This window comes from Phodopus roborovskii, unplaced genomic scaffold (genome assembly GCF_943737965.1).
Source record: "Phodopus roborovskii unplaced genomic scaffold, PHOROB, whole genome shotgun sequence".
NCBI classification, from domain to species: domain Eukaryota; kingdom Metazoa; phylum Chordata; class Mammalia; order Rodentia; family Cricetidae; genus Phodopus; species Phodopus roborovskii.
Window position 1 is genome coordinate 17,439,151 of NW_026126558.1, and position 23,667 is coordinate 17,462,817.

Consider the following 23,667-nt stretch of genomic DNA (forward strand, 5'->3'; position numbering starts at 1 on the left):
CTGATAGCTGGATAGATATATAATAAATTCACAAGTTAATAAAGTAAATAGTAATTCCTAAGGTAAGCACTTTAATAGTTTTTGACAATTCAGAACTAATATGAAATGTCCATAATGAACAAAGTAGAAAACATTTAAATAAAAAATACAAAATAGCTGTGCACCTTCCCAATCCTGTTCTACTAATTATGACTTTTAGTTCAATAAAAACGGATTTACAATGGTTGAGCTGTCTCAATGGTTAAGAGCACTGGACCAGCGTTCCCTTACCAGCACACACATGGCTGCTCCCAAGAGTAACTCCAGTTCCAGAGGATAGACACCCTCTTCTGGCCTCTATAGGCATTACATGCACACGGAGGATGTAAATGCACACACTCACACATAAAATAAATCCTTTTAAAAAGCCATCTGTTGACTCACCCAGATCAGCCAGTAAAGGTTTTTTTAATTTTTATTTTAAATTGTAGTAAAAATGTATATAATATAAACTTACAACACCTTAACAAAAATTATTCAAGCATTTAGACGTGCATTCACATGGTACAACGATATAAATTCTTTTAAATACTACGCTATTATATACTGTGGCTGAGTTTGGGGTAACTTTAAATTTTTTATTCCCCGGCCCTAGATTAGACCTCTGCCCTGTTGCATTTTGTCTTTGACGCCTCTTGAAATCTGCAGAGCATATTCCCCTTCAATCCGCTGGCATCCACCCACAGCCTGACACACCTGGTGGGCACGCCCTTTACCTGCCCGGGGCCACCTGGCGCCTGCGCTTCTCGCCCAGCGCTCCGGGCTCGGGTCCCTGCGGGCCAATGGGGAGGCGGCGCCGGGCACCAGCCGCGTCCCACCGAGTGGCCAATGAGAGCACGGCATGCAAATGAGCAGGTGCGGTGGCGGCCGGCCCGTTGCGGCGGCCCCGGCTCCCGAGATGTTAGAGTCGCGCTGGGCGGCCGCGGAGCAGACTGCTGGGCTCCGAGATCCGAGCTCCGCTCTCCCGCCATGGCCCCCGCTCCGCCCCCCGCCGCCTCCTTCTCGCCCGCCGAGGTCCAGCGGCGCCTGGCGGCCGGCGCCTGCTGGGTCCGCCGCGGGGCCAGCCTCTACGACCTCACCGGCTTCGTGCGGCACCATCCGGGGGGCGAGCAGCTGCTGCGGGCGCGGGCTGGCCAGGACATCAGTGCCGACCTGGATGGACCACCTCACAGACACTCGGACAACGCCCGCCGCTGGCTGGAGCAGTACTACGTGGGCGAACTGCGAGTGGACCCTCAGGTACCAGCCGGCCCGGGGCACACCCCGCTCCCTGCTTCCGACCCCTCCCCCAGCCCTCCGCTCCGGAGAGCCCAGATCACCTGCCCTCTTGGAGAACGCAAGGTGACAGCTGCTGCCCTCCCCTCCCTCTGCTTCCCTAGTTTCTCTCCAAGCAACAGGTCATTGCCCCCTTTCCTATCGCCAGGAGCCAGCCTTTCCTCTTTCCAGCGTTAGCCCCTGACCTGGCTGCAACCTCCTTCCAACATGTCCCTTCTGCAGCCCCTGTCCCTTGACAACTGGGATTCCCAGACAACTTGGATTGTTGTTTCTGCCCCAGCCCCCCCACACCCCCTTTCTTTCTTCTCTTCTTCTTCATCGGGCTTTCTTGTCTCCTTTCTAGTTTCAATAATAGGTTCCTAGGCTCACGTGTCCTCATTCCCCAGCCCACCACTCTCTTGCTTCAAGGAGGCACGGATGAATCTAAAGTTCTACTCAGCTAACCCCCCAGGGCTCTCTCTGGTGGGTGGGTGGAGGACCTGGACAGCATTCTGTAGATTATATCCTCAAGCCCCTGGTTTTATTTCTATCCTAAACAGTGTTGTGGGCGTGAAAAAGTGAAATAAAGTGCACAAGCCAGCTTGCTAAGGAAAAGAGTTTGATACTTCTAACCCAGGCTGTGCTAACCTGTGTACTGTTGTGTGGTGGCTTGGATTCTTACCTTCAACCCACCTCATTTTAGGATGTGAAAACAAGAGGTTCTGTGAGGTTCTATAAATGTCAAACAACTAGGAAGTACAAAAATCAAGTGTTTCTTACTCCAGAATCAAAGTTGTTTCCATCCCAAGCACCCAAGGGCTGGGAACATAGTCCCTATCTACAGAAAAAAGTCTTGGTAGACTCAGGTTGGAGCCAAGCAAATGCCTTGTTCCTTAATCTGGCATAGGACTGGTGACAAGTGATTGTCCCTTGCTGCTTACTCTTGCTTTCAAGTGTGGTTAGATCTTTGTGTGAAAGGACAGGTCATTCACTGTTCAGGACATTTCTCTTGCCATCTTATCTAATCTCTATCTTTTATTCAGTCACTTGGTTCGTCAGTGGGTTGATAACACTGTGCTAGACACCCCCAACAGACATTAAAACAAACATGGTTCCCATTTTCATGGAGCAAACATGCTAATGGTAAAAGGAGGGACCATACCACGCTCATGATAATTATTTAAATACATCTCATTAATATTTATAATAGTTACATTTTGAGTCTGGGTTGGAGAACAGGTTCAGTAAGAAGTACCTTAAGAAAGTGACATTTTACCAAGAGCTAACTGAAAGCTTAGCTAGACAAAGTGGTAGGAAGAACATTCCATACAGAGGGACGATATGTATGGGGGGGGGAAGAGTGTGACACAGTCAAGAGAGAGCAGTAGAATCAAGGTGACTAAGGGCTATCAGGCAAAGGAAAGAGATGGGAGCCGAAAGTCACTGGGGCTTGATCACATGTGCCTCAAAGGCTGTGGTCCAGAGCTTGACTTGGAGAGCCATGGAAAGCCAGGGAACTTAGTCTGGGAGTGGCATAGAAAGGCTTACATCTTTGGAAGAGTGTCCTGACTCCAGTGACAAGGAATGGAGGGAACGACAGAGGATGTAAGAAGACCAGCTCAACCACCATGACTAGAAGGGAAAGGAGATTTATCTGAGAGATTTCACAAAATGTCCAGAGTTGGCAATCAGGAAGCTGATGCTTAGTATTAGGTCTTGCTGAAGGAACAGAAAGCTTAGCCAAAAATACAAGAAAATTGAGTACAGAAATTGGCAAGGGGTTGGGATCAGAACACTAGAGACTGGCAGGTCTGTGATAGCTCATGGGTGGGCCCTGTATTGTAACTGTTCTTCAGACAGGAGCTGCAGGGTGTGGCCTCTACTCAGTGCAATTCTGAATGTCACTCCTTCCAGATGCCCTGGATGGCCAACCACCTGTTACCCCAAGAGCCCCAGAGTATGGTCTTGTTGCAAATACCCAGGTTTCTGGGCCCCAACCTGAGGATGTATAGAAAACTAAAATCTGACAGTCAACCTTCCAACCCAGATTTAATCAGCAGCCACATTCACCTTACATTCCAGTTTCCTGTTACTCTGTTGGCAGAGCTCAAATGTAAGGACTAGTACTAGGTTCCCCTTATTTTAGCTTATGTCTTTTTGTGGGTTTTGTTTGTTTGTTTCATTTTGTTTTGTGAGATATCTTGCTATTTTAGGTCAGGCTGTCCTTAGTTAGACTTGGTCCCTGTGCCTGGGTCTCACAAGTGATGGAGCTACTGGCATGCTTTACTATATCAAGCAAAGTTCTCTTTAAACTGAGGGAGAAAGGTAATCAGGGGTGGGGTGTCGATTCAGATGACTAGATAAATCCTTCTAACAACTTCCACCATGTTACCTTCTCCACTTCCCTCCTCTCCTGCTGCCTCAGGGGTGCTGATATCTCTGGAGGTAAGAGCCCCTTCCTGTTGTGTGAGGAGCAGAAAGGAACTGCTATGAACTAACTTTGTTGTCCCCTTCTCCTAGGAGCCCTTCATTAAGTACTCTATATCTTCTTCATGGAGAAGGCTCACCCCACTTATTTCCCCTGTTCCCCACTTTGCCACACCCCCCATGTATGCACGCACGAACGTGTGTGCGCGCGCACACACACACAAAGACACACACACAGAACAAGTCAGACTTGTTTGAGCTAACACACTGTGGGTAGGGGAGATGAGCTGCTCACCTTGAACAAGTGAAAGAGCCTTGGCTGGTGGGGGAAGCTGGCCCTCTCACTATCCCTGGCTGCCAGAGGCCAGTTGGATCAAGCTACCTAGCATAAGTATTGACAGCAGATGCTCTCTCATCTGCGGCCGTGAAGCCCAGTTTTTGAGTTGTGATGACCACTTCAGAAAATGAAGCCGGGCTGGTGAGATGGCTCAGTGGGTAAGGGTGCTTGCTGCCAAGAGTTGGATCCCTGGAATCCATAGAGTGGAGGGAGAGAACTGACTCCTACCAGCTGTCCTCTGACCTACTCCTGTGGACTCTGAACATGCACATGCAAACAATAAAATAAATAAGTAAATAATTTAAAGAGAGAAATCATCAAGGAAGGAATTTTGTGTTTAAACCTACTTCCAAGCCCATAAATGTTATGTTCCCTAGACTTTGGTCACTCATGAGTCACCATCACAGCTCTTTACAAACTGACATACCATTTGAGTTACAATATTTGATATTCATCTCTATATAGACTCATTTTTTATTTTAGCATTTACTGACCCTAAGTAATAAGACCAATGAAGTCACAGACTTTTTTTTTTGACACCATGCCTCAAATTCACAGAGATCTACTTTCCTCTGACTCCCAGTTCTGGGATTAAAGGTGTACTCTACTACATCCAGCCTTATATATACTTTAAAATAAATATGCATTTTTTGTGGGAGGGGAAACAGGTGTGATGTAGCCTAGACTAGCCTCAAATTCACTATGTAGCAGAGGGTGACCTTGAAGTTCGGATCTTCCTGCCTCTATCACCCGAGTGCTAAAATTAAAGGCATGTGCTACATGCTTGCTCAGTTTATGTGATGCTGGGGACCAACCTGGGCATGCTAGGCAAACAGTCCATCAGCTGAACTACATTCCCAGCCCCAAACTTAAAGAAGAAAAATTGTCTCTTGTATCTCTTAAAACCATCATGGGTACTGCTTAGACCACACTACAGGAAACACTGAAGTAAGGCTTCTTAAACCTGGGGTTCTGTGGGTCATCTGGAACTAGCGAAAGAGGTGAAATTGTATATGGGAAAATGTATGTGTTTCTGGTGAGAGTTCTAGTTTTCATCACAGCCCAACCCAGGTCCTCAAATCTGCCACCAAAAGGATAGTAACTGTCAGAAAGAGACTGTGTTTTTGTTATTGTTGTTGTTTGTTTGTTTTGCTTTCTCATGTTGTTGCACAGACTTGGACAGTCCTTGTTCAGGGGCCAGTGAGATATGAGCCATCTGCCTGAGAATACCCCAAGCAAGGTAAAGCTTAACTTTCCAGACTGTAGCGCTGAAGTAGCATAATGTCTGGGGGACTTGGAGACCCAGATCCTAACCACATAGGATGCATATCTGAGTGGCTAAGAAGCCCACAGCTTCTGCCACCTCTGGTTCTGCTAGGCTTTGTATTGTATGCTCAGGGCTTGAGTGATTAAATAGGAAGGGAATCTAAATGCAGGAAGCCTTAAGGTCCCCTCCCTTCTGAAAAGCCTTGGGATATCTCCAGCACAGCTCTACTTAGAGGTCTGAACTGAAGCCTTAGGGAGCTGGGAACCCACCTCCACTTGCATTGTGGGGTGGAGATGAGAAGTCAGTTAGCTGACTTCCATTGCCAAGGACTTCACACAAGGGCCTGCCTGGCCCATTAAAGAACATTGTCCTTTTCCAACCATTCTGGCCTGCTGTAACACCAGTAAGTCTTACATGGAGGATGAAACCAGGGCCAGCAAGCAGCACATCTGCAGACCTGGCCACCAATCCACACACAGATCCCCAGTGCTCCCTGTATCACTCCAGATTGACTTTGAGAACAAGAATTGAGCAAGAAAATCAGCAATAGGAAGGACTATTGGGGATCCCAGAAGCCATAAGAGATATCACCTCTGGAAATATTGCCAGGAAATACCCCAAATTGATGCCCAGATGGCACCTGTCCTTCTTTGTAATCTTGCTGTTTGATATGCTCCCCACCACCCTACACACATGTAGGTTTTTTTTACTTAGACAAATAACAGGTACTCCATCTCTCTAAAACCCACCTTACTACCTTTCTACAGATTCTTGTGAGCCTCTCTCCCCTAAAGCTGGCAGCTGGTTCTCACCTTGGCCTGGCAGCCGCCTTGTGATTGACCTCTGCTGTTGCTTCACTACTCTTTCTCCCCACTTGGATACCTGATCCTTTTGGCTTTCTGCCCAAATTCATTTTCTATTGCTACTGTAACAAAATGCCACAGGCAGAGATTTAAAGTGACACCAATGTATCTGCTTACCATTCTGGAGGTCAGAAGTCGGATGTGAGTAGGAAGGGCAACATTCTTTCTAGAGCTTCCATAGCTACCTTTTCTTGCTTGCTTGTTTGCTTTCTTCGTTTGTTTCTTCATTTGTTCCTTCCTTTCTTTCTTTTTGCTTTTTGCTTTTTCAAGACAGGGTTTCTCTGTGTAGCTTTGAAGCCAGGCTGGCCTCAAATTCACAGAGATTCACCTGCCTCTGCCTCTGGAGTGCTGTGATTAAAGGTGTGTGCCACCACTGCCTGGCTGTCTTGCCTTTTCAGTCTTCCCAGGGGAAGCCTGTGTCCCTTGAGTGACCACTAGCCAATGTCTCATTACTCTAGCCTCAGTTCCTAGCATCACATCTCTGCCTCTGACCTGTCTGTTTCAATCTGCCTATTATAAATGCTTTTAGGGTTATTTTGGGTACACCCAGATAATCCTGGATAATCTCTCCAATTCAAAATCCTTAACTTACGTCTGCAAAGTCCTTTTGACAAGTAAAGTAACATACAGGCTTCAGGTATTGGGACATGGACCCTGGGAAGAAAGTGCATCATTCTTCCTACAGTGCCACCTGTATCCCTGATTCCCACATCTTAGTCTCTCCGTTGTTGCATTCTCTTGCTTTTCATCTGCCAGAAGGAAGGAAATGGCTTAGGACAACCCAGGTCTTCAAAGCCAGTGTATTTCAGTGACTTTTCTTCTCCACTCCATAATGGAAGTGGAGGTAGGTTCCCAGCTCTCCATGGTTTCAGCTCAGCTGTGCTGTGCTGGAGCTGTTCCAGGACTTTACAACAGGGAGGGAACCTGTTGTGAAAACCCCTCTATTGCTATGACTCAGAGGAAGATGTAGGATCTTCCAGCACAGTCAATGAGCTCTTGTCTCCTCCCAGCCAGCAGCGCCTCCCAGAGGCAGCTCCTGTCCTAACCTCTGTCTCTACCAGATGCTTTTTTTTTTTTTTTTTTTTTTTTTTTTTAATAAAAGCTATCATGCTCTCTCTCTTCCTTCCTTCAGTATTCTCTTGGGTACTCAGTGTTCCCATCTCTAGCCACAGTTAATCTCTGTAGCTTGCCCTGACCTAGAGGATCTACAGGCAAGTTGAAGGGGAAAATGGTGACCAACTGACAAAAGAAAACTAGGACATATGACAGGTGACAAGCTGGTCCTCGGGAATCTCTTTAGTTTCCTTTCTAGTCAATCTCTCCTCTACTTTGTCCAGAGTCCCATCATGCTCATTATTGCAGTACTGTCCTGGGAAGGCCACCACAGTGTCCGACATTGTCTGTGACACTTCCAAATGAGAGCTTGGTTAGGTTGTGTCAGTCCTTATTAGATCCCCATGGCTCCATCTCAAAGGTTTTGTCTTGCATAGATTCTCTTATCTCTTTCTCTACAACATCCTTTTTCTTTCCGTCAAATCTTCGTAGCATTTTACCACACCCTATTTCATAGCCTTTACAACATATACTTCTCTCAAGGTATCATCACTGCCTACCTTATCTTGTCTTTTGTCTTGTCTATGAAACTACAAACTCTCTGAGGCTTGGACTTATGTGCCTCACCTGGGTTTCACTAGGACACCTTGGCACACTGGTTCTTGCCAACAGGAACTAAGAGATAATTTGAACAAGCCGATGAATGGGATGTTTGGAAAACCAGGCTGTGTGAATAATTTAAAAGATAATAATTCAAAAATTAAAATGTATGAAAAGTATCTCCTGTTTCTTTATTAGCTAAATGGGTTGTAGGAGTTGGTAGGGAGGGAAGAGGGTTGTAAGTCACTTATTTCTACCTTTGCCCTCCATTTGTTTCAGCCAGAATGACTGGAGCTTATTCCCCACCCAGACACTGCTGTTCACTTCTCCTCAGGCTTCTTGCAAGTGATAAGAGTGAAGTTGACCATAGGAAATAGGAATAGAGCCAATGTGCTACACATCTGTAATCCAGGTGCTTGGGAGACTAACACAGGGGGATGGAGAATTCAAGGCCAGCACTAGCTATATAGATTGAGCCCATCTCAAAGGAAAAACAACAACAATCATCAAGCATCTGGATGTAGTGGTATTCAGGAACATTGCCACAAGTTCAAGACAAGAAGAAGCAATTAGGATACCATCTTGCTCTTAGGGTGTAACTGGCTCCCTAGTGGCCTTTTTTTTTTTTTTTTTTCCCTCCGGAGACAGGGTTTCTCTGGCTTTGGAAGCTGTCCTGAAACTAGCTCTTGTAGACCAGGCTGGCCTCGAACTTACAGGGATCCACCTGCCTCTGCCTCCGGAGTGCTGGGACTAAAGGCATGAGCCACCAATGTCCGGCTTCACCAGTGGCTCTTAATGCCTGCATGACATGCATAGGCATGACATAGGTTGCTAGTTATCTAGGGCAAATTTCTCTAGAGCATGCAGTCTTTAGGCTCTGTGTGTGTGTGTGTGTGTGTGTGTGTGTGTGTGTGTGTGTGTGTGTGTTTCTGTGTGTTTGTCTCTCCCTCCCCTTTCTCAGATTTATTTGTATCTTATATGAATGTTTTGTCTGAATGTATGTATGTATGTACACCTACAGAGGTCAGGAGAAGGTGTCAAATGCCCTGGGATTGGATTTATAGACAGTTGTGAGCTGCCATGTGGATAGTAGGAATTGATTCCAAGTCTTCTGGGAAAGCAGCCACCTGGAGCCACCTCTCCAGCCCTCAGGTAGTGGCGCTCTGTCTTCTCTAGCTGCTGCCCATCCAAGGTGGCCAGACAACTCTATTACTCTCACTACTTATTCCTCTATACATTAAAAAAACACTCCATCAATAATAAAAGGGGGCGTGGACAACAATCCCAATGCTCAATGCACTTGAAAAGCTTATGGCTAAAAAATATGAAGCCTAGACCTAGTGTTTTATATTGAGAAGCATTTCCTCAATGCATAACTACAGGAATACTATTATTTCCTATTTTGATAATATATTTCATGATGTTTAAGTAGTAGTATCAGATAAGCCAATCTTGGATTTGCTTTGATATATTTGAACTATGGCCTTAACCCCCTGTTATGGGAAAGCTAGTAGCCAGAAATTAAATTGTTACAAATACACGTGGTTATGTAGAACCTGGCAATTGGCAACACATCTGGTTGATTATTGCCCAAGGAAATTGTCATAATTTCATCTTGCACATGAAGAGGAGGTAGGATTCTGTTGTTCATATCCTTCTCTGCATGGTAGTATTCCTTAGCATTGCTTAGTGTTGCATAATACTGGAAAGGAAATCATAGTTTTGGGGGAGATTTCTCTTTCTCTTTTTTTTCTTTTTTCTTTTTTCTTTTTTTTTTTTTTTTTTTTTTTTGGTTTTTGAGACAGGGTTTCTCTGTAGCTTTAGAGCCTATCCTGGAACTCACTCTGTAGACCAGGCTGGTCTCAAACTCATGGAGATCTGCCTGTCTCTGCCTCCCAAGTGCTGGGATTAAAGACATGTACCACCACCACTGTCTGACTGGGTAGATTTCTTTAGAAATCTGGTTTGAGCTTATGAATTCAAGTAATACAACCCTCCTGATTGTTCTCTGGTAGTCTTTACTCATATGTAATAATAAAAATATAGGGCTGGGATGTGGCTCAGTTTTTAGTCTACTTGCCTAGCATGTATAAGGGCCTAGGTTTGATTCCTAGCACCCCACAAACTGGGCCTGGTGGTACATGACTATAACCCCAGCCAGCACTGCAGCTGGGGAGTTAGAGGAAGGAGGACACAACACATACTTAGGGAATTTGAGGCTAGCTTCAAACATGAACTACATGAGACCCTGCCTCAAAAAGAAAGAAAGAAAGAAACAGGGAAGGAAGGGAGGGAGGAAAAAAGGAAGTCTATGCACTAGGTTATCATTTACTCATGAACATCAAACAAAAGACTCTTTTGGGGTACTTTGTTGTGTTTTTGGGGTCCCATGTACCTGAGCCTCTCCTTGAACTCCTTACCTCCTGCATTTGCCTCCCAAATGCTGACATTACAGGTGTACATTATCATACAAGGTTTCAGCATTACTGTTCTTTGAGACATAGTCTTGCCTTGTAGCCCAAAGTGAGCTGAGGCTCACAGCCTCCTGCTTCAGCCTCTTGAAGGCTAGAATTACAAGCATGTGTACCATACCTGATTATTAAATTATTGAAACTCATTACAATAAATGTGGCTTCTACAATCAATAATGCCCCAAGCCAGGGTGAATGCCATATCAGCCTGGCCTCTCAGATGCTCTCTTTTGACCCTGGCAAGCCCTTGGGAGTGCCAGGTTTAACCACCTTGATGACACAGGGTGCCGTTAAAAACAAACAAACAAAAAAGCCTCAGCTGGTTCCTGGTTCAAAATTGAAGAGACTTTGCGGTCAAGGATAAAAGGTCAGGGTGCCTTAAATGAAGACCAGTATTTCTCAGGCAGTAGGATGAGGGGATGGGAACTGGCTATCTCTTAGAAAAGGAAAAAGACTCTGGAACCAACATAGGCAATTTCTCAGAAATGCAATAGTAAGCAATGGATTATTATCCATTTCTAGACTCCATTCTGAGTGCTTCCCAGCAGGATTAGCTCTTGTGTCACTCTAACAAGCTTATGTGAGGACCGGGGGCCTCTCCTAATCCCTTGATGAACAAGTTAGTGTCTTGGGGTGGGTGGGGGGTGTCTCAGCTTTTAATTGACTCTCTTCCAATATTAATAGGACCTGGCTCAGGTCCTTATTTACACTTGAGTTGTGAGTTCTCTCATCTTTGGTGATGCAAGAAACGCCCTCTGTTTTGACACTGAGTTTTCAACCTCATTTTGTGACATCACATATAGTCCTGTGATAGCAATCTCCAACTATGAGAGATGGGACACTTTACCCTTGCCCTGGGAAAAGCTGGAGAAGGAGATGGATGGTCGGTGACTGAACAGGGTCTGTGATAGTGTTGATCATCAGTTTGTGAGCAGGGACTGTGATAGTGTTGATTGTCAGTTTGACAGGATCTGAACTCAGCCAGGGGTGAGCCTCTGAGAACACCTATGACCGACTGTTTAGATTAGGCTAGCTTCTGAACTTTACTATAATGGATTATCTTGATTAGACTGACTGAGATGAGGTGCTCCACCCTAAAGGAGAGCCATGCTGTTCTCTGGGCTTAGAGCCAAGGCTGCATAGAAAGAAGGAAGCTGCCTGACAATGGGATTTGATCAGACTCTAATCCTTACTGGGTACACTGAGGCCAGCTACTTCAACTCCTTCACCTTCCTGCTGTGATGGACCATACCCTCAAACTGAGCCAGAACAAAGCCTTCCCATCTTTACATTGCTTTTGTCTGGATATTTTAGCACAGCAATAGAAAGAGTAACTAATACAGAAGCTAAATTTCTATGTCTGGTAGTTAAGATGTTAAGATGGTTTTGCTGTACTTTGTGACTGATGTCTTTAGGAACTTAGATAGAACACCTGCATGGCAATAATTCTTACAACTATTGGTAAGGTGGCTTAGTTTTTTTTTTTTTTTAAAAGCAATTTGTATTTCAAAATATATTTATTATAGATGACTTTTACTTGAATTCCTTTTTAAGAGAGTGTGTGTGTGTGTCTGTGTGTGTATGTCTGTGTGTCTGTTTGTCTGTCCACACAGGTTGATATGCACAAAATGTTTACAGGAGACCTTAGGCCAGATGAGGGCTTCAGATCCCCTGAAACTAGAGTTACAGGTGATTGTGAGTCATGATGTGGGTCCTGGAAACTGAACCCTGGTCCTCTGCAGTGCTCTTAACCACTGAGTCATCTCCTCAGTCTCCCTCCCTCCCTCTTTTCCTCCCTCCCTCCCTTCCTGTCTTCTTTCTTCAAAACAGGGTTTCTCTGTGTAGTCCCAGCTATTCTAGAACCTGCTCTGTAGACCTTGAACTCAAGATCTGCCTGCCTCTGCCTCCCGAGTGCTGGGACTAAGGGTGTGCAACACCATGCCAAGCTCTAATTTCTGTTTGAACCCTTAAAGTAGGTAGAGTAGATTGTTTAGCTCAGAGAGCTTTCTGGATGGTATTCCCATTAACTCATTGGGGACAACTGTGCATGACAGTAAACTAATGGGGAACAGATGATTTTTTTTCTGGAGTAAGCTGGGGTGTTTTAGGGTCGCTCTTAACCTCCTACCTGGACTTCTCAGCTTTCAGAAGATGGTCGGTTATGTTTGCTTTCTGACCTCTACCTTGTGTGTTAGAGAGACCTCCAGCGCAGAGCAGGTGCACCTTCCCCTGACATATGCCCCACTCCTTTATGCTCTGTACTGACTAACCAGCAGGTCGGACACTCCAGTCTCCATAGGATGAGGGGTTGGAAGTCACACTGTAAGATGGAGTAATATGTTGGCTTAAAAGGTGCATCTGGAGTCCCAGGGACTTGAGGACCCTTGCTTGCTCCATCTCTACTCTGGATTCTGTGACTTAAATACTTTTAGTTTAACCAGGCTGGCAAAGTTTGGTCTTTTTATTCTTTTCCTTTCTTCTCTTCTTTCTGACATGGAGTGACATGTAGCCCAGGCTAACTTCAAAGTCACGTAGCTGATGCTCTAGTCTTGAGCTCTTGATCTTCCTGCCTCCATCCCCCAAGTACTAGAATTGCAAGCATCTATGACCACTCCTGGTGGTAGCACTTTCTTTTGGGCACTAAGGACTGTGAAACATCCCCAAACTATGGGAGATCTGAAATAATAATCATTTATGTCCCCCAGAATGCTAAGTCAGCGACTCTCAACCTGTGAGACATGATCCTTTCAGGGGTCACATATCAGATACCCTGCATATGAAGTATTTACATTATGATTCATAACAGTAGCAAAATTACAGTTTTGAAATAGCAATGAAATAATTTTATGGTTGGGGGGGTCACACCAACATGAGAGGCAGCATTTAAGGGCCGCAGCATTAGCAAGGTTGGGAACCAGTGTGCTAAGGGGCCTGATGTCCTGGCAGTGCATGCAGTCAGTGTTCTGGAAGGTCCCTGGTGTCTGGCCTAAGCTACAATAGAGGAGGACATCTGGGGGATTGGACTGTTCTGGCCTCTATTAAATGTGGAAGGAGGCCTCAGGGCTGCGGAGGGCTCCTCTCTGCTTTGTCACATGTCTCAGGTGGACTGTTCAGGGTCAGATGACTTTGCAGGGCCTGCCTCCTCTTCCTCCCAGATACTTACCATGGGGACCAAACATGCAGTCATCACCCGTTTCTGGAAGACCTGGAGGGAATGCTTGGGTAATGGCTTCTCCACTCCAGGACCTGAGAGCCATGGGGTAAAGTGGAGTGGTCTGGTCAGGATCCCACTGTTCTGCCATACTCTGAGCTGTGATCATGGCAGGCCGGTGTGGAGGGGATCAGAGAGTGCTCTCCTCCTCTGGGGTTACCTCTGGAATGCCAACAGAGGGAGTTCCCAAGCCTCTCCTGTCTTAGTTTCCCTTGTCTGTATGCTCTGGGCGACATCCCTTAAATCTGTGCTGATGACACACTGGAGCTCAAGCAGACTTAAGAGCAAAGCCATTAGCAGGAGGGGACAAGAGGAGATGGAACTTTTTGCTTCTTCCAACATGCCTGAACTCACCCCAGTGAGATATTCAATATGCATCTTCAGTTGGAGCTAATCCCAGTCAAGTGACCTGGGAGTCCCTCTCAGTTAGACTAGATCTGTTAGTATCAAGTGGTGGCTGGTTTGACCTGGGAAGAGGGGAAGAGACATGTGTCATGCATGTAGAACATGGAGTATATTATATGCCTTAGAGAGTAAAGACTGATGGAAACAAATCAGGTCTGGGAATGTGGCTCAGTCATAGAGTGCTTGCCTAGCATGCACAAGGCCCTAGGTTCTGTCCCCAGTACTGAGTAAATAAGGTGGCTCAGCACTCAGAAGCAGGGAAATTGGAAGTTCAAGTTCATCCTCAGTGACACAGTAAGTTTGAAGCCTGCCAGAGCTACATGAGATCTAGTTCATAACAAAAAGAAGGGGGGCGGGGGAGAAGGAAGAAGGGACTGTGGAGGGAGGGAGAGAGGAAAAGAGAGAAAAGAAAGTTCTGGCTTCCCCGTTCCACCTTTTCTGAATGCCTTTTCATGCCAGGATATAGATATAAAAGAGAACCTGTCAAGTACAGGGAATAGGTAAAACAAATACGAACTTACATTCAAAGGCAGGCAGCCTTAGAAATGGCAGCATTTGCTATGGCCTTGAGCCTTACATGTAGCCAATGCTTGTGAGCTTTGAGAAGGTTCCCCTGGATAGTCCTAGGTGCAGGATATTAGACCTTCTGAAATGAATGGGAAAGAGCATGGTCCCTGAATACAAGTCTATCATATCCCAAACCAAATGTGGGTTCACATTTCAATAGATAGTAATCAAAACCCACTAAAGACATTTCATTAAGTAGAAGGTTCTCAAAGGTTTAGAAGCATTCAGTTTGCTCAAAGGTGAGATAGTACCTATCTTTCTTTTTTCTTTTTCTTTCTTTCTCCCTTGTTTGTTTGTTTTCTGAGACAGGGTTTCTTTGTGTAGTTTTGGAGCCTGTCTTGGCACTCCCTCTGTAGACCAGGCTGGCCTCGAACTCACATAGAGCCACCTGCCCCTGCCTTCCTAGTGCTGGGATTAAAGGTGTGTGCCACCACTGCTTGGCGAGATCATACCTTTTAAAAATTAAAACTGCATACTATTTAATTTTTAATTCATTTTTTGTTTTATATGTTCGGGTGTTTTGTCTGTATGTATGCCTGGTACTCATAGAGGTCAGAAGAGAGCATCAGAGAGCCTGGGCTTAGAGTTATAGATAGTTGTGACCTTCCATGTGGGTGCTTAGAATTAAACCTGGGTCCTCTGGAAGAGAAGCCAGTGCTTTTAACCACTGAGTCAACTCTCCCTACACTTACTTCTTTATGCGTGCATACAAGCCTACATGTGTGTGTGCGTGCGCGCACATGAACCACCATATGTATATGGAGAACAACTGTGACAGTCAGTATTCTCCTTTCATTATTCAGATCCAGGGAAATAAACTCAGGTTTTCAGACTTGGTGGCAAGTGTGTCTACCTCCTAAGCCATCTCACCAGCCCTCAAACCTGTTTTTCTCCTCCTCCTCTTCCTCCTCTTTTATGGTTTTTCCTTGAGACAGAGTCTCTCTATATCTCCTCAAAATTGCATTTGTTTGTTTGCTTGCTCTTTGAGACAAGGTTTCTCTGTGTAGCCCTGGCTGTCCTGAACTAACTCTGTAGGCCAGGCTACTCTCAAACTCAGAAATCCTCCTGCCTCTGCTTTCTGAGTGCTGGCAATAAAGGTGTATGCTACCACTTCCTGGCTTAAATTTACTCTAAAAAATATTACAATAATTACATATTAATATACTTACAAGTCTTAAACAGTGGAAAGGAATATGCAGAAGAAATGAATGTCTCTTTTACCCTCAGCCTCTTATGTGGCCCCCTGAAACACTTTGGACATGTACATATGTGTAGTCTCCTCTATTCCTCACAACAAGGGTTCATGCAGTACACATGGCTCAGGAAGCTGCTGCATTCTTTACCTGGTGACGTGTTCTGTACCTTTTCCACATAGCAGTATGGGAACATTTATCTGTTTACTTCATCTTTAATAGCTGTTCCTGTTGATATTTTCCCCCAAAACAGGCATGCATGCACAATAGTTCTCAAATGCTTGTAAATAAATTTGTAGCATTAACATAATAATGTACATTTTGTATTTTGATAGATGTTGCCAAATTCCCATCATAAATGACTATACTAATTTTTCTTTCTTTTTTTTAACTACTTCTGGAATCATCTTATTGTTTTCCTTTTGAAACAGGCTCTCTCTCACTATGTAGCCCAGGCTGGCATCAAAATCATAAGAATTCTTGACAGGAGCTTGAAAGATGGCTCAGTCACTAAAGGCTAGGCTCACAACCAAAAATATGAGAAAAAAAAAGTTTATCAATTTGGTTCTCCTCAGAAAGAACTCTTCCTTTAAGATTTTACACATTTTTTAAAAAGTAGCACCTATTATTAAGCTATGCTTAATGGATTGTTATTGTTCTTGTTATTGTAAGAGTCAAATTTTTTAATTGTTCTTGTTATTGTAAGAGTCAAACTTTTTAATTGATCATCCCAATAGATTTATGTTTTAATATTTGCCCTACTGGATCTTAAAAGTTCATATTTATCACATACCAATAATTTACATATATGTTTAATACTACCTGGGAGCTCAATTTTGTACCAAGGAAATCAAAGTACTGGAAATATAGGGCAGTGGTAGACTGATTACAAAGGCCCTGGGTTTGACCCCCAGCACTTCAAAAAGTGAACAACAACAAAACACTTATCAGTGTGTGTTAGCACACACCCATAGCCCTAGCATTAGGAAGATTGAGACAGGAAGGCTGTGCTTTTCAGGACTAGCCCAGTCTAGATAGTAAGACTACATCTTTTAAAAAAAAGTAACCCATTTTATCTTCTTTCCATTCCTATGAAGCAGAAATGGGGTGGAACAGGGGGTTGGTGGGGAGCAGGGAGGGAGGGGAGTGAACTGGGATTGACATGTAAAACAAGCATATTTCTAATTTAAATTTAAAAAAACAAGACATTTCTCAGTGAAATGTCTTGTATTTAAAAAAAAAAAAAAAAGTGCTAACGTCTAGAAGCTGGAGCCCTAAGCCTAAGCCCTGTGATCAAAGAGCAAAATCAAGGAGGAAGCCAGTTTATGAAAACATAAGCAGACAGTGGACCCTAGCCTTCAAGTTCATGCTGGGGGTTGCAGAGTCCAGAGTGGGAGTTTGGCGAGGTCAGAAGTGGGGGTTGGGTAAGTATTTTTGGAATGGCCATGAAATTCTGGGGAATGCAGAAAAGGGGAGAGTTGAGGAAGGAAAATGTAGCAGCAGCTTTGCCCTTGAACTCAGCATCAGAGCAGGTCCCACGCACTGCCTGGCTCTGTGTCAGCAGCCTGGGGCTAGAGGCACTGCCTACAGGTCAGGATGTACATGTGGATGCCCAGAGGCTGAGAGAGCTGAGAAGCTGTTGCATTTAGTAGCTTATCTTTCAGATGTGCTTCTTGGGGGCATGAGAGGCAGCTCAGTGTTCAGGGTGCACCCAGCCCTTGCAGAGGAGGGTTTGAATTCCATACCCAGAACTCCCATTGAGTAGCTCACAGTTGCCTGTAACTCCAGATACCGGAGGATCTGACATCTCTGGCCTCCATGGGCACCTGCACTCATGTGCACATACACACATAATTTTAAAAAATAAAAAATAAATCTTAAAAATAATGGACTCCTGGTGTAAAGGAAATGGTCTGTATCTTGATTAGGGCATTGCCTTCACCCTTAAGGTCTGTGTATCAGAGCCAATATGATGGCTCAGCAAGTAAAAGCACTTGCCACACAAGCCTGACAATGGGAATTCCACACCAGAGAAGCATGCTAGAATACAGATGTGGTGGAGCATATCTACAGTCCCAGCATTCCTACATTGAGATGGGTAGCTTTGTGATTACAAGAATTAGATGTTGGTATGCACAAGCTTTAAATAAAAATTTTAAATAGTTTTTCCTCCCTCCTTCTCCTATGCCCTGCCAACTCCTTCTCAAATTCATGGCCACTTTTTCTTTTTTATTATTCACACATGTGCACACACATGAATAAATACAAGTACAGTCTACTGAGTCCCTTTAGTATTGCTTGTATTCATATTTTTAGGGCTGACCACTTGGTATTGGATAACTAGTTAGGGAACTCATCTCTGGGGAAGATTAAATCACCCTTTCTCTGCAGTTGGTTATTGCTTGTAGTCAGTTATCTAGAGATGGGGTCTATAAGATTCCTCCTATCTAAATTGCAATGCCAACCTGTACAGGGATTATTCAGGCACCATGTTGTTGAGATTTCATGAGTGAGGCTATATAAGTTTTTTAAAGAGCAAATAGAGAATTGGGAATGGAACTCGGTTAGTAGAGTGCTTGCCCAGCATGCTCAAAGCCCTGGGTTCAATCCCAGGCACCATTTAAATGAGTCAGAATCATGGTACTGCCCACCTGTAATCCACGTGCTTGGGGATGATGGGGAGGCAGGCTTTGCTAGAGCCATCACCAAACAAAGATACCAGAATATGAATGATGAGATCTGGTAGAAGAGATGAGATGCTGGTGATATGATTCAGCTGTGTTGCATGTTTTTTTTTCCCCAAATAGGGAAATGTTGGAAGAAATACGTAAGTGTTTGTGGCCTTAAAGGAGGAGTAGGGAAGTAAAATAAAACAGCACAGCCATGTTTGCATGCAGCAAAGGGTCATACTTTTGGTGATGTCGGGTTAGTTTCTTCCCCATATGTTTACATCACAAAGCACCACTCTAGGTGCCTGAAAACAACAGAAATGTATTCTCATAGTCCCTTGTGACCTCTGACATAAAGATATAAACAGGATTGGTTCCTTCTGGAGGCCCCACATGTAAAACCCAGCTTCTGCAAGGGCCACCATTTTGGCGATCTTGGCTTAAAAACCTAGCAATGATTGGCTCCATCTTCACAGGGTCTTTCTTGTGTGTTTTGTGTGTGTGTGTGTGTGTCCAAGTTTCACTGTTCTGATGAAGATGCCATTTGTACTGAAGTGAAGGCCCATCCAGAGTTAATGTGACCTCACATTAGTTGGCATTTCAAAGACCTAGCTTCCAAACAGTCCTATTAACAGGGTGAATATGAATTTGGGGGAATGGAACATGATTCCTCCAAGCTATAAAATATCACCTGAGTGCATAAACATGCATCTCAGGAATGCCTTAGGATGAGGAGAATATAAGAATTTTGCTTGATTCTATTCTCCAAACCTAAAAAGTCAGATTCTCTGGAGGCATGTGTTTGTAGCAGGTACCCCGTGTAACTCCAGAGCACCGCCTTTGTAACCACTGTCCTAGAAGGTCAAGGGTTGGAGCTGGAGAAAGGGCAAGTACTGGGCTTGACTGGGGCTGTGTCTCACTCAGGTTTATCAAAGATCCAGCAAAAAGAAGCTTGGCATAGGAAGTTAGTTAGCGAGTTACTCAAGTACCCCCACTTTTGTCCCCTGGGACAGAGCCTTGGACTGAAGCTCAAAGAAGGTGCCATCATCCTGACTCTGCATCTTAAAGGCTTGAGTCTGAACAAGTCACTTCACTTTGCAGAGCTGTGGTTTCCTTGCTCTCTGTCTCCCTTCATGGGACTGTGTGAGGCTGCAATGAGGTCTGGAAAACAGAATGTGTGGGTAAACTGTAGCCAAGATTCTGAGTCCCTGCTACTAAGAAGCAGGTAGATTTCTGCCAGGTGGAAGCCAGTAGATGGTATTAAAGCGAGTTTCTGAGTGCCAGAACTCCTGCTTGCTAGAGGAGCCAGAGAATTAGTGATACCCTGGTTGCACAAAGTCGCCCTTCCCCGTGGCGTGGCCAGGGTTGGTAGGGTTTTCTCTGACCTGCTCGTCTCATGTTGTCTGTACCTGGACATCAGACACTTGTCCTTGTCAGCTATGGAAGGCTCCAAAGGCAGGGCTGGCCAAGGCTTCCGCTGGTCCCAGGGACTCTAGGGTTGCCTTCTCCACTCTTTTTTTTTTTTCTTTAAAACCACGGACATTCTGGTGTTTGTTGCTCAGGATAAAAAGACCACTGTGGGGGCTGGAGAGATGGCTCAGAGGTTAAGAGTGCTTGGCTGCTTGCTCTTCCAGAGGTTCTGCGTTCAGTTCCCAGCAACCACATGGTGACTCAACCATCTGTAATGAGATCTGGTGCCCTCTTCTGGCCTGAAGGGGTACATGCATACAGAACACTGTATAAATAAATACATCTAAAAAAAGAAAGAAAAAGAAAAGACCACTGGGTTCTCTACCTAGCTATAGGAAGGGACAGATACAACAGTTTTCAGGTGGTGTGGTAAGTGCTCTAACAAAATAAAAATATTCTGCATACACAACAGAATAAGAATCCATAACATCTCTTCAACTAGGGGTGTGACAGAGTGGCAGCCCAAGCAGGTAGAGGTAGTCATAAAGGGCCTCTCTAAAGAGTCGATGTTTGGGGACAGGAAGGGCAAAGGGCCTGAGGTATGAACAAGAGGGACTGTCATGAGTAAGGGCAAGTGTGGAGGAGGGGGAAGTGGACTTCATTAGATAAACAGTTTGACCTATCATGTGATAGATTGAAGGGAGTTGGAGAGTTAGAGGCCATCAATGGTACCCGGGCCGGGAAGCCTGGACTGACCTAGCTATGACAATGCGGAGAGTATGGGATTGTCTTGGTCTCAGAACCACTAGAACTAACTGGTGACTTAAATATTGAAATGGAAAGATGGCAGAGGTTGGGGTGGTTCCAGTGGTTTTGACCTGAGTGAGTAGGCGGCTTTATCTATGGAGACAATACTGCGTTTGGGTGGGGCAGTTTATGTTCACTGGGGCCATACTAGGTTTAAGATGCCAATGAAGCTTTCCAAATAGTAATTGAACACATGAAATTGGAGCTTGCTCTCAGTATGGTAGCCACTAACCATACATGGCTATTTGTTGTCTAATTTATGTCAACTTAACACAAGCTAGAGTCATTTGGGAAGAGGGAATCTCAACTGAGAAAGTGCCTCCAAAAGATTTACCTGTAAGCAAGTTTGTAGGGCATTTTCTTAATTAGTAATTGATGTGGGAGTGCCAGCTCACTGTGGGCAGTGCCATTCCTGGAGTGGTGGTCCTGGGATAATAGGAAAGTAGGCTGATCAAGCCAACAGGGGTAAGTCAGTAAGCAGTCCCCCTCCATCTGCCTGTGCATCAACTCCTGCCTGCAGGTTCCTGCCCTGTTAGAGTGCCTGCCCTGACTCCCCTCAGTGAGGGACTGTGATGTGGAAGTGTAAGCTGAAATAAACCCGTTCCTCCCCAGGTTGTTTTGGTCATGGTGTTTTGTCATACCAATAAAAATCCTAAGACACTATTTGGAATAAAATTTAACAAGGTAACTCCTCTCAAGGTACGTTTTGTTTTGTTTTGGTTTTGATCTTCAGACATGATCTCACTATGTAGCCCTGGCTAGTTGGAAACTCACTCTGTAGACCAGGCTGGCCTCTTAACTCACAGAGCTACCTGCCCCTGGCTCCCAAGTGCTGGGATTAATGTGTGCTGTCCATATGCACATGTGAGTGGTGTCATCCACAGCACATGGCAACCTACCAGTGGCTACAACAGTCTGGTGAGTAGACAAACCCTGCCATGACTATGGAGAGGGTGGTCATGGCCCTCCTTTGGGGGTCCAATGGCTCATCAGTTGTCAGATGTGATCATCAAGGTACACAAAAGATTGGCCAGCCAGAAGCCAGAAGGATCTGGCTTCTGATTTGGACACAGGGAGACAGAGAGCAGCTTCTTAGAAGGAGAAGTAAGCAGGCCCTGCCCTCATTGCTATTAAAGTTTCCTGCTCTCTAGACAGTCAACTCCCAGGAGGTGGCTCCTGGGGAGCCCTTGAGGGAGTGCCTGTCAATACAAAGCCTTCCCAGCAAAGAAGGTTCTTTCTATGGCTCCAGAAGGCCCTGGCACCAGCATCTTTCTCCCTGGGGCCTGCCCCTTGCTCCCAGCCCTGGGCAGTGTGCTACCAGGTGTGCGGAGCCACCACCTCCTCTGTGCCTGCAGCGGGTGGAGGCAGCTGGACACAGGGCCAGGGGCGCCAGTCTCATTTCACAGAAAGGGTTTTCAAGCACAACCCAGGCTGAGGGATAAAAGGACATCTGTCCATCCCTTGGTGCCCAGCCCCGGCTTTCTCAAACAACATTCCTTTATGCAGTCCCCCCTCCCTCTGCAGCCCCCGCCTGTCATACACTGCCTCCTTTCAGATGGCCTGTATGCTGGATTTGTTTGTTTGCGCTGCAGCACGCAGGCTTTCTGTTGTTCTGCACTGTTCTCTCCCCGTGCACCCTCCAAGCACACCCTCTCTAGGGAAGGCAGGGCCAGGACTAGAGGAGTGCTGGGGGCTGAGACAGGGACCCTGGCTAGGGGTTTGGAGACATCCCAATGCATCCCTCCCAGAGCAGAATCCTCCCAGAGACTAATCATCTGAGAGACTTTGCATTGCTTACCTGATCCTCAGTTTCCCCCTCCATAGAACCTCCTGCCAGTCCCTCAGGGAGATGTATGTTGAGACCACTGAGATGCTGGCTCTCCTTGGAGATGTCATGGCTGTCCCAGGAGCTTTGCAGCAGGGGAGGAGGTAGGAGGTACAAAGAACAGGGTTAGTGTTAAAGAGAGCAGTGGTGTGTGACCACCCTCACCCCCAAGCACCCCCTGCCTGTGATGACAACACTTCTAAATGGAGAAAACTGGGGAGTGACTTCTCAGGCCTTAAAGAAAGGGGAGCAGGTTACTTCTGAGCCAGGAAGGGAAACAGTCAGATGTCTCTTCTAAGAGCTATGCATGAGTTACCACTGTGGGCCAGGGAGAAAGGCTGTGTTGATCAGGAGACTGCTTTCCAACATTTTAGCATAGGGTCACCTTTGCTGTCTCCTTCAGTGTGGCTTTATCTCCTAGTGAATTCCCTCTAACTCTGTGGCCTTGTCTGGATTCCAAGAGACACTGAGGAAGACTTTAATGACTTTCCACTAGATTCCATGACAAATTACTATATAGTAGGTGCTTTAGACAACAGGAATATATCATCTCAGAGTGCCAGAAGACTACTGCCAAGGTGCCAGAGGATTCTGGCTTTATCTCTGTTACTGTGATTAAACGCTCCAACCTAAGCAATTTGAGGAGAAAAGGTTTTATTTCATCTTCCAGGCATAGTCCATTATTGAGGGAACTCAGGGTGGGAACTCAAATAGGAATCCATGGAGAAATGCTACTTGCTGGCTCATGTTAGCTTTTTTGTTTGTTTGTTTTTTGGGACAGGGTTTCTCTGTGTAGCTTTGTAGACCAGGCTGGCCTCCAATTCACAGAAATCCATTTGCCTCTGCCTCCCAAATGCTGGGATTAAAGTCCTGCACCACCACAGCCTGGCCTAGTTGGCTTTTTTATACAGCCCAGGACTACCTACCTAGGGAATGATATTGCCTACTGTGGGCTAGGCCCTCCTGCACTAACCAACAAGACAGTCCCACACAGGCATGCCCACAGACCAGTATGACTTAGGCAGTCCCTCAGTTCAGGCTTTCCTCTCAGGTGATTCTAGGCTGTGTCAGAGATAACAATTAAAGCCGTTCCTTCTGAGTGTGGTTAGAGGCTGCATTCCAGGTATCACCACAGCTTCTGGTAGATCTCTGTCAGAATGGTTTTCCTTGTCTTCCTGACACATCTTCCCTGTCTGTGCCTTCATTTTCACATAGCATTTCTCCTTAGAGTACCCCTTGCTCTGAAGTTTCCCCCATTCTGGCACATAC

The 23,667-nt window shown here is 45.4% G+C and overlaps 1 protein-coding gene across 1 annotated transcript in view; it reads left to right on the forward strand.

The window, feature by feature from the left end:
* Window positions 1-852: 852 nt before the first annotated feature.
* The window catches only part of Fa2h (fatty acid 2-hydroxylase), a 53,017-nt gene continuing 30,202 nt past the window's right edge, over window positions 853-23,667 (forward strand). The window contains exon 1 of the mRNA XM_051201764.1: window positions 853-1,278. Coding sequence (XP_051057721.1) covers window positions 868-1,278 — 411 coding nt within the window. The 5' untranslated portion in view covers window positions 853-867. The remainder of the gene's footprint in view (window positions 1,279-23,667) is intronic.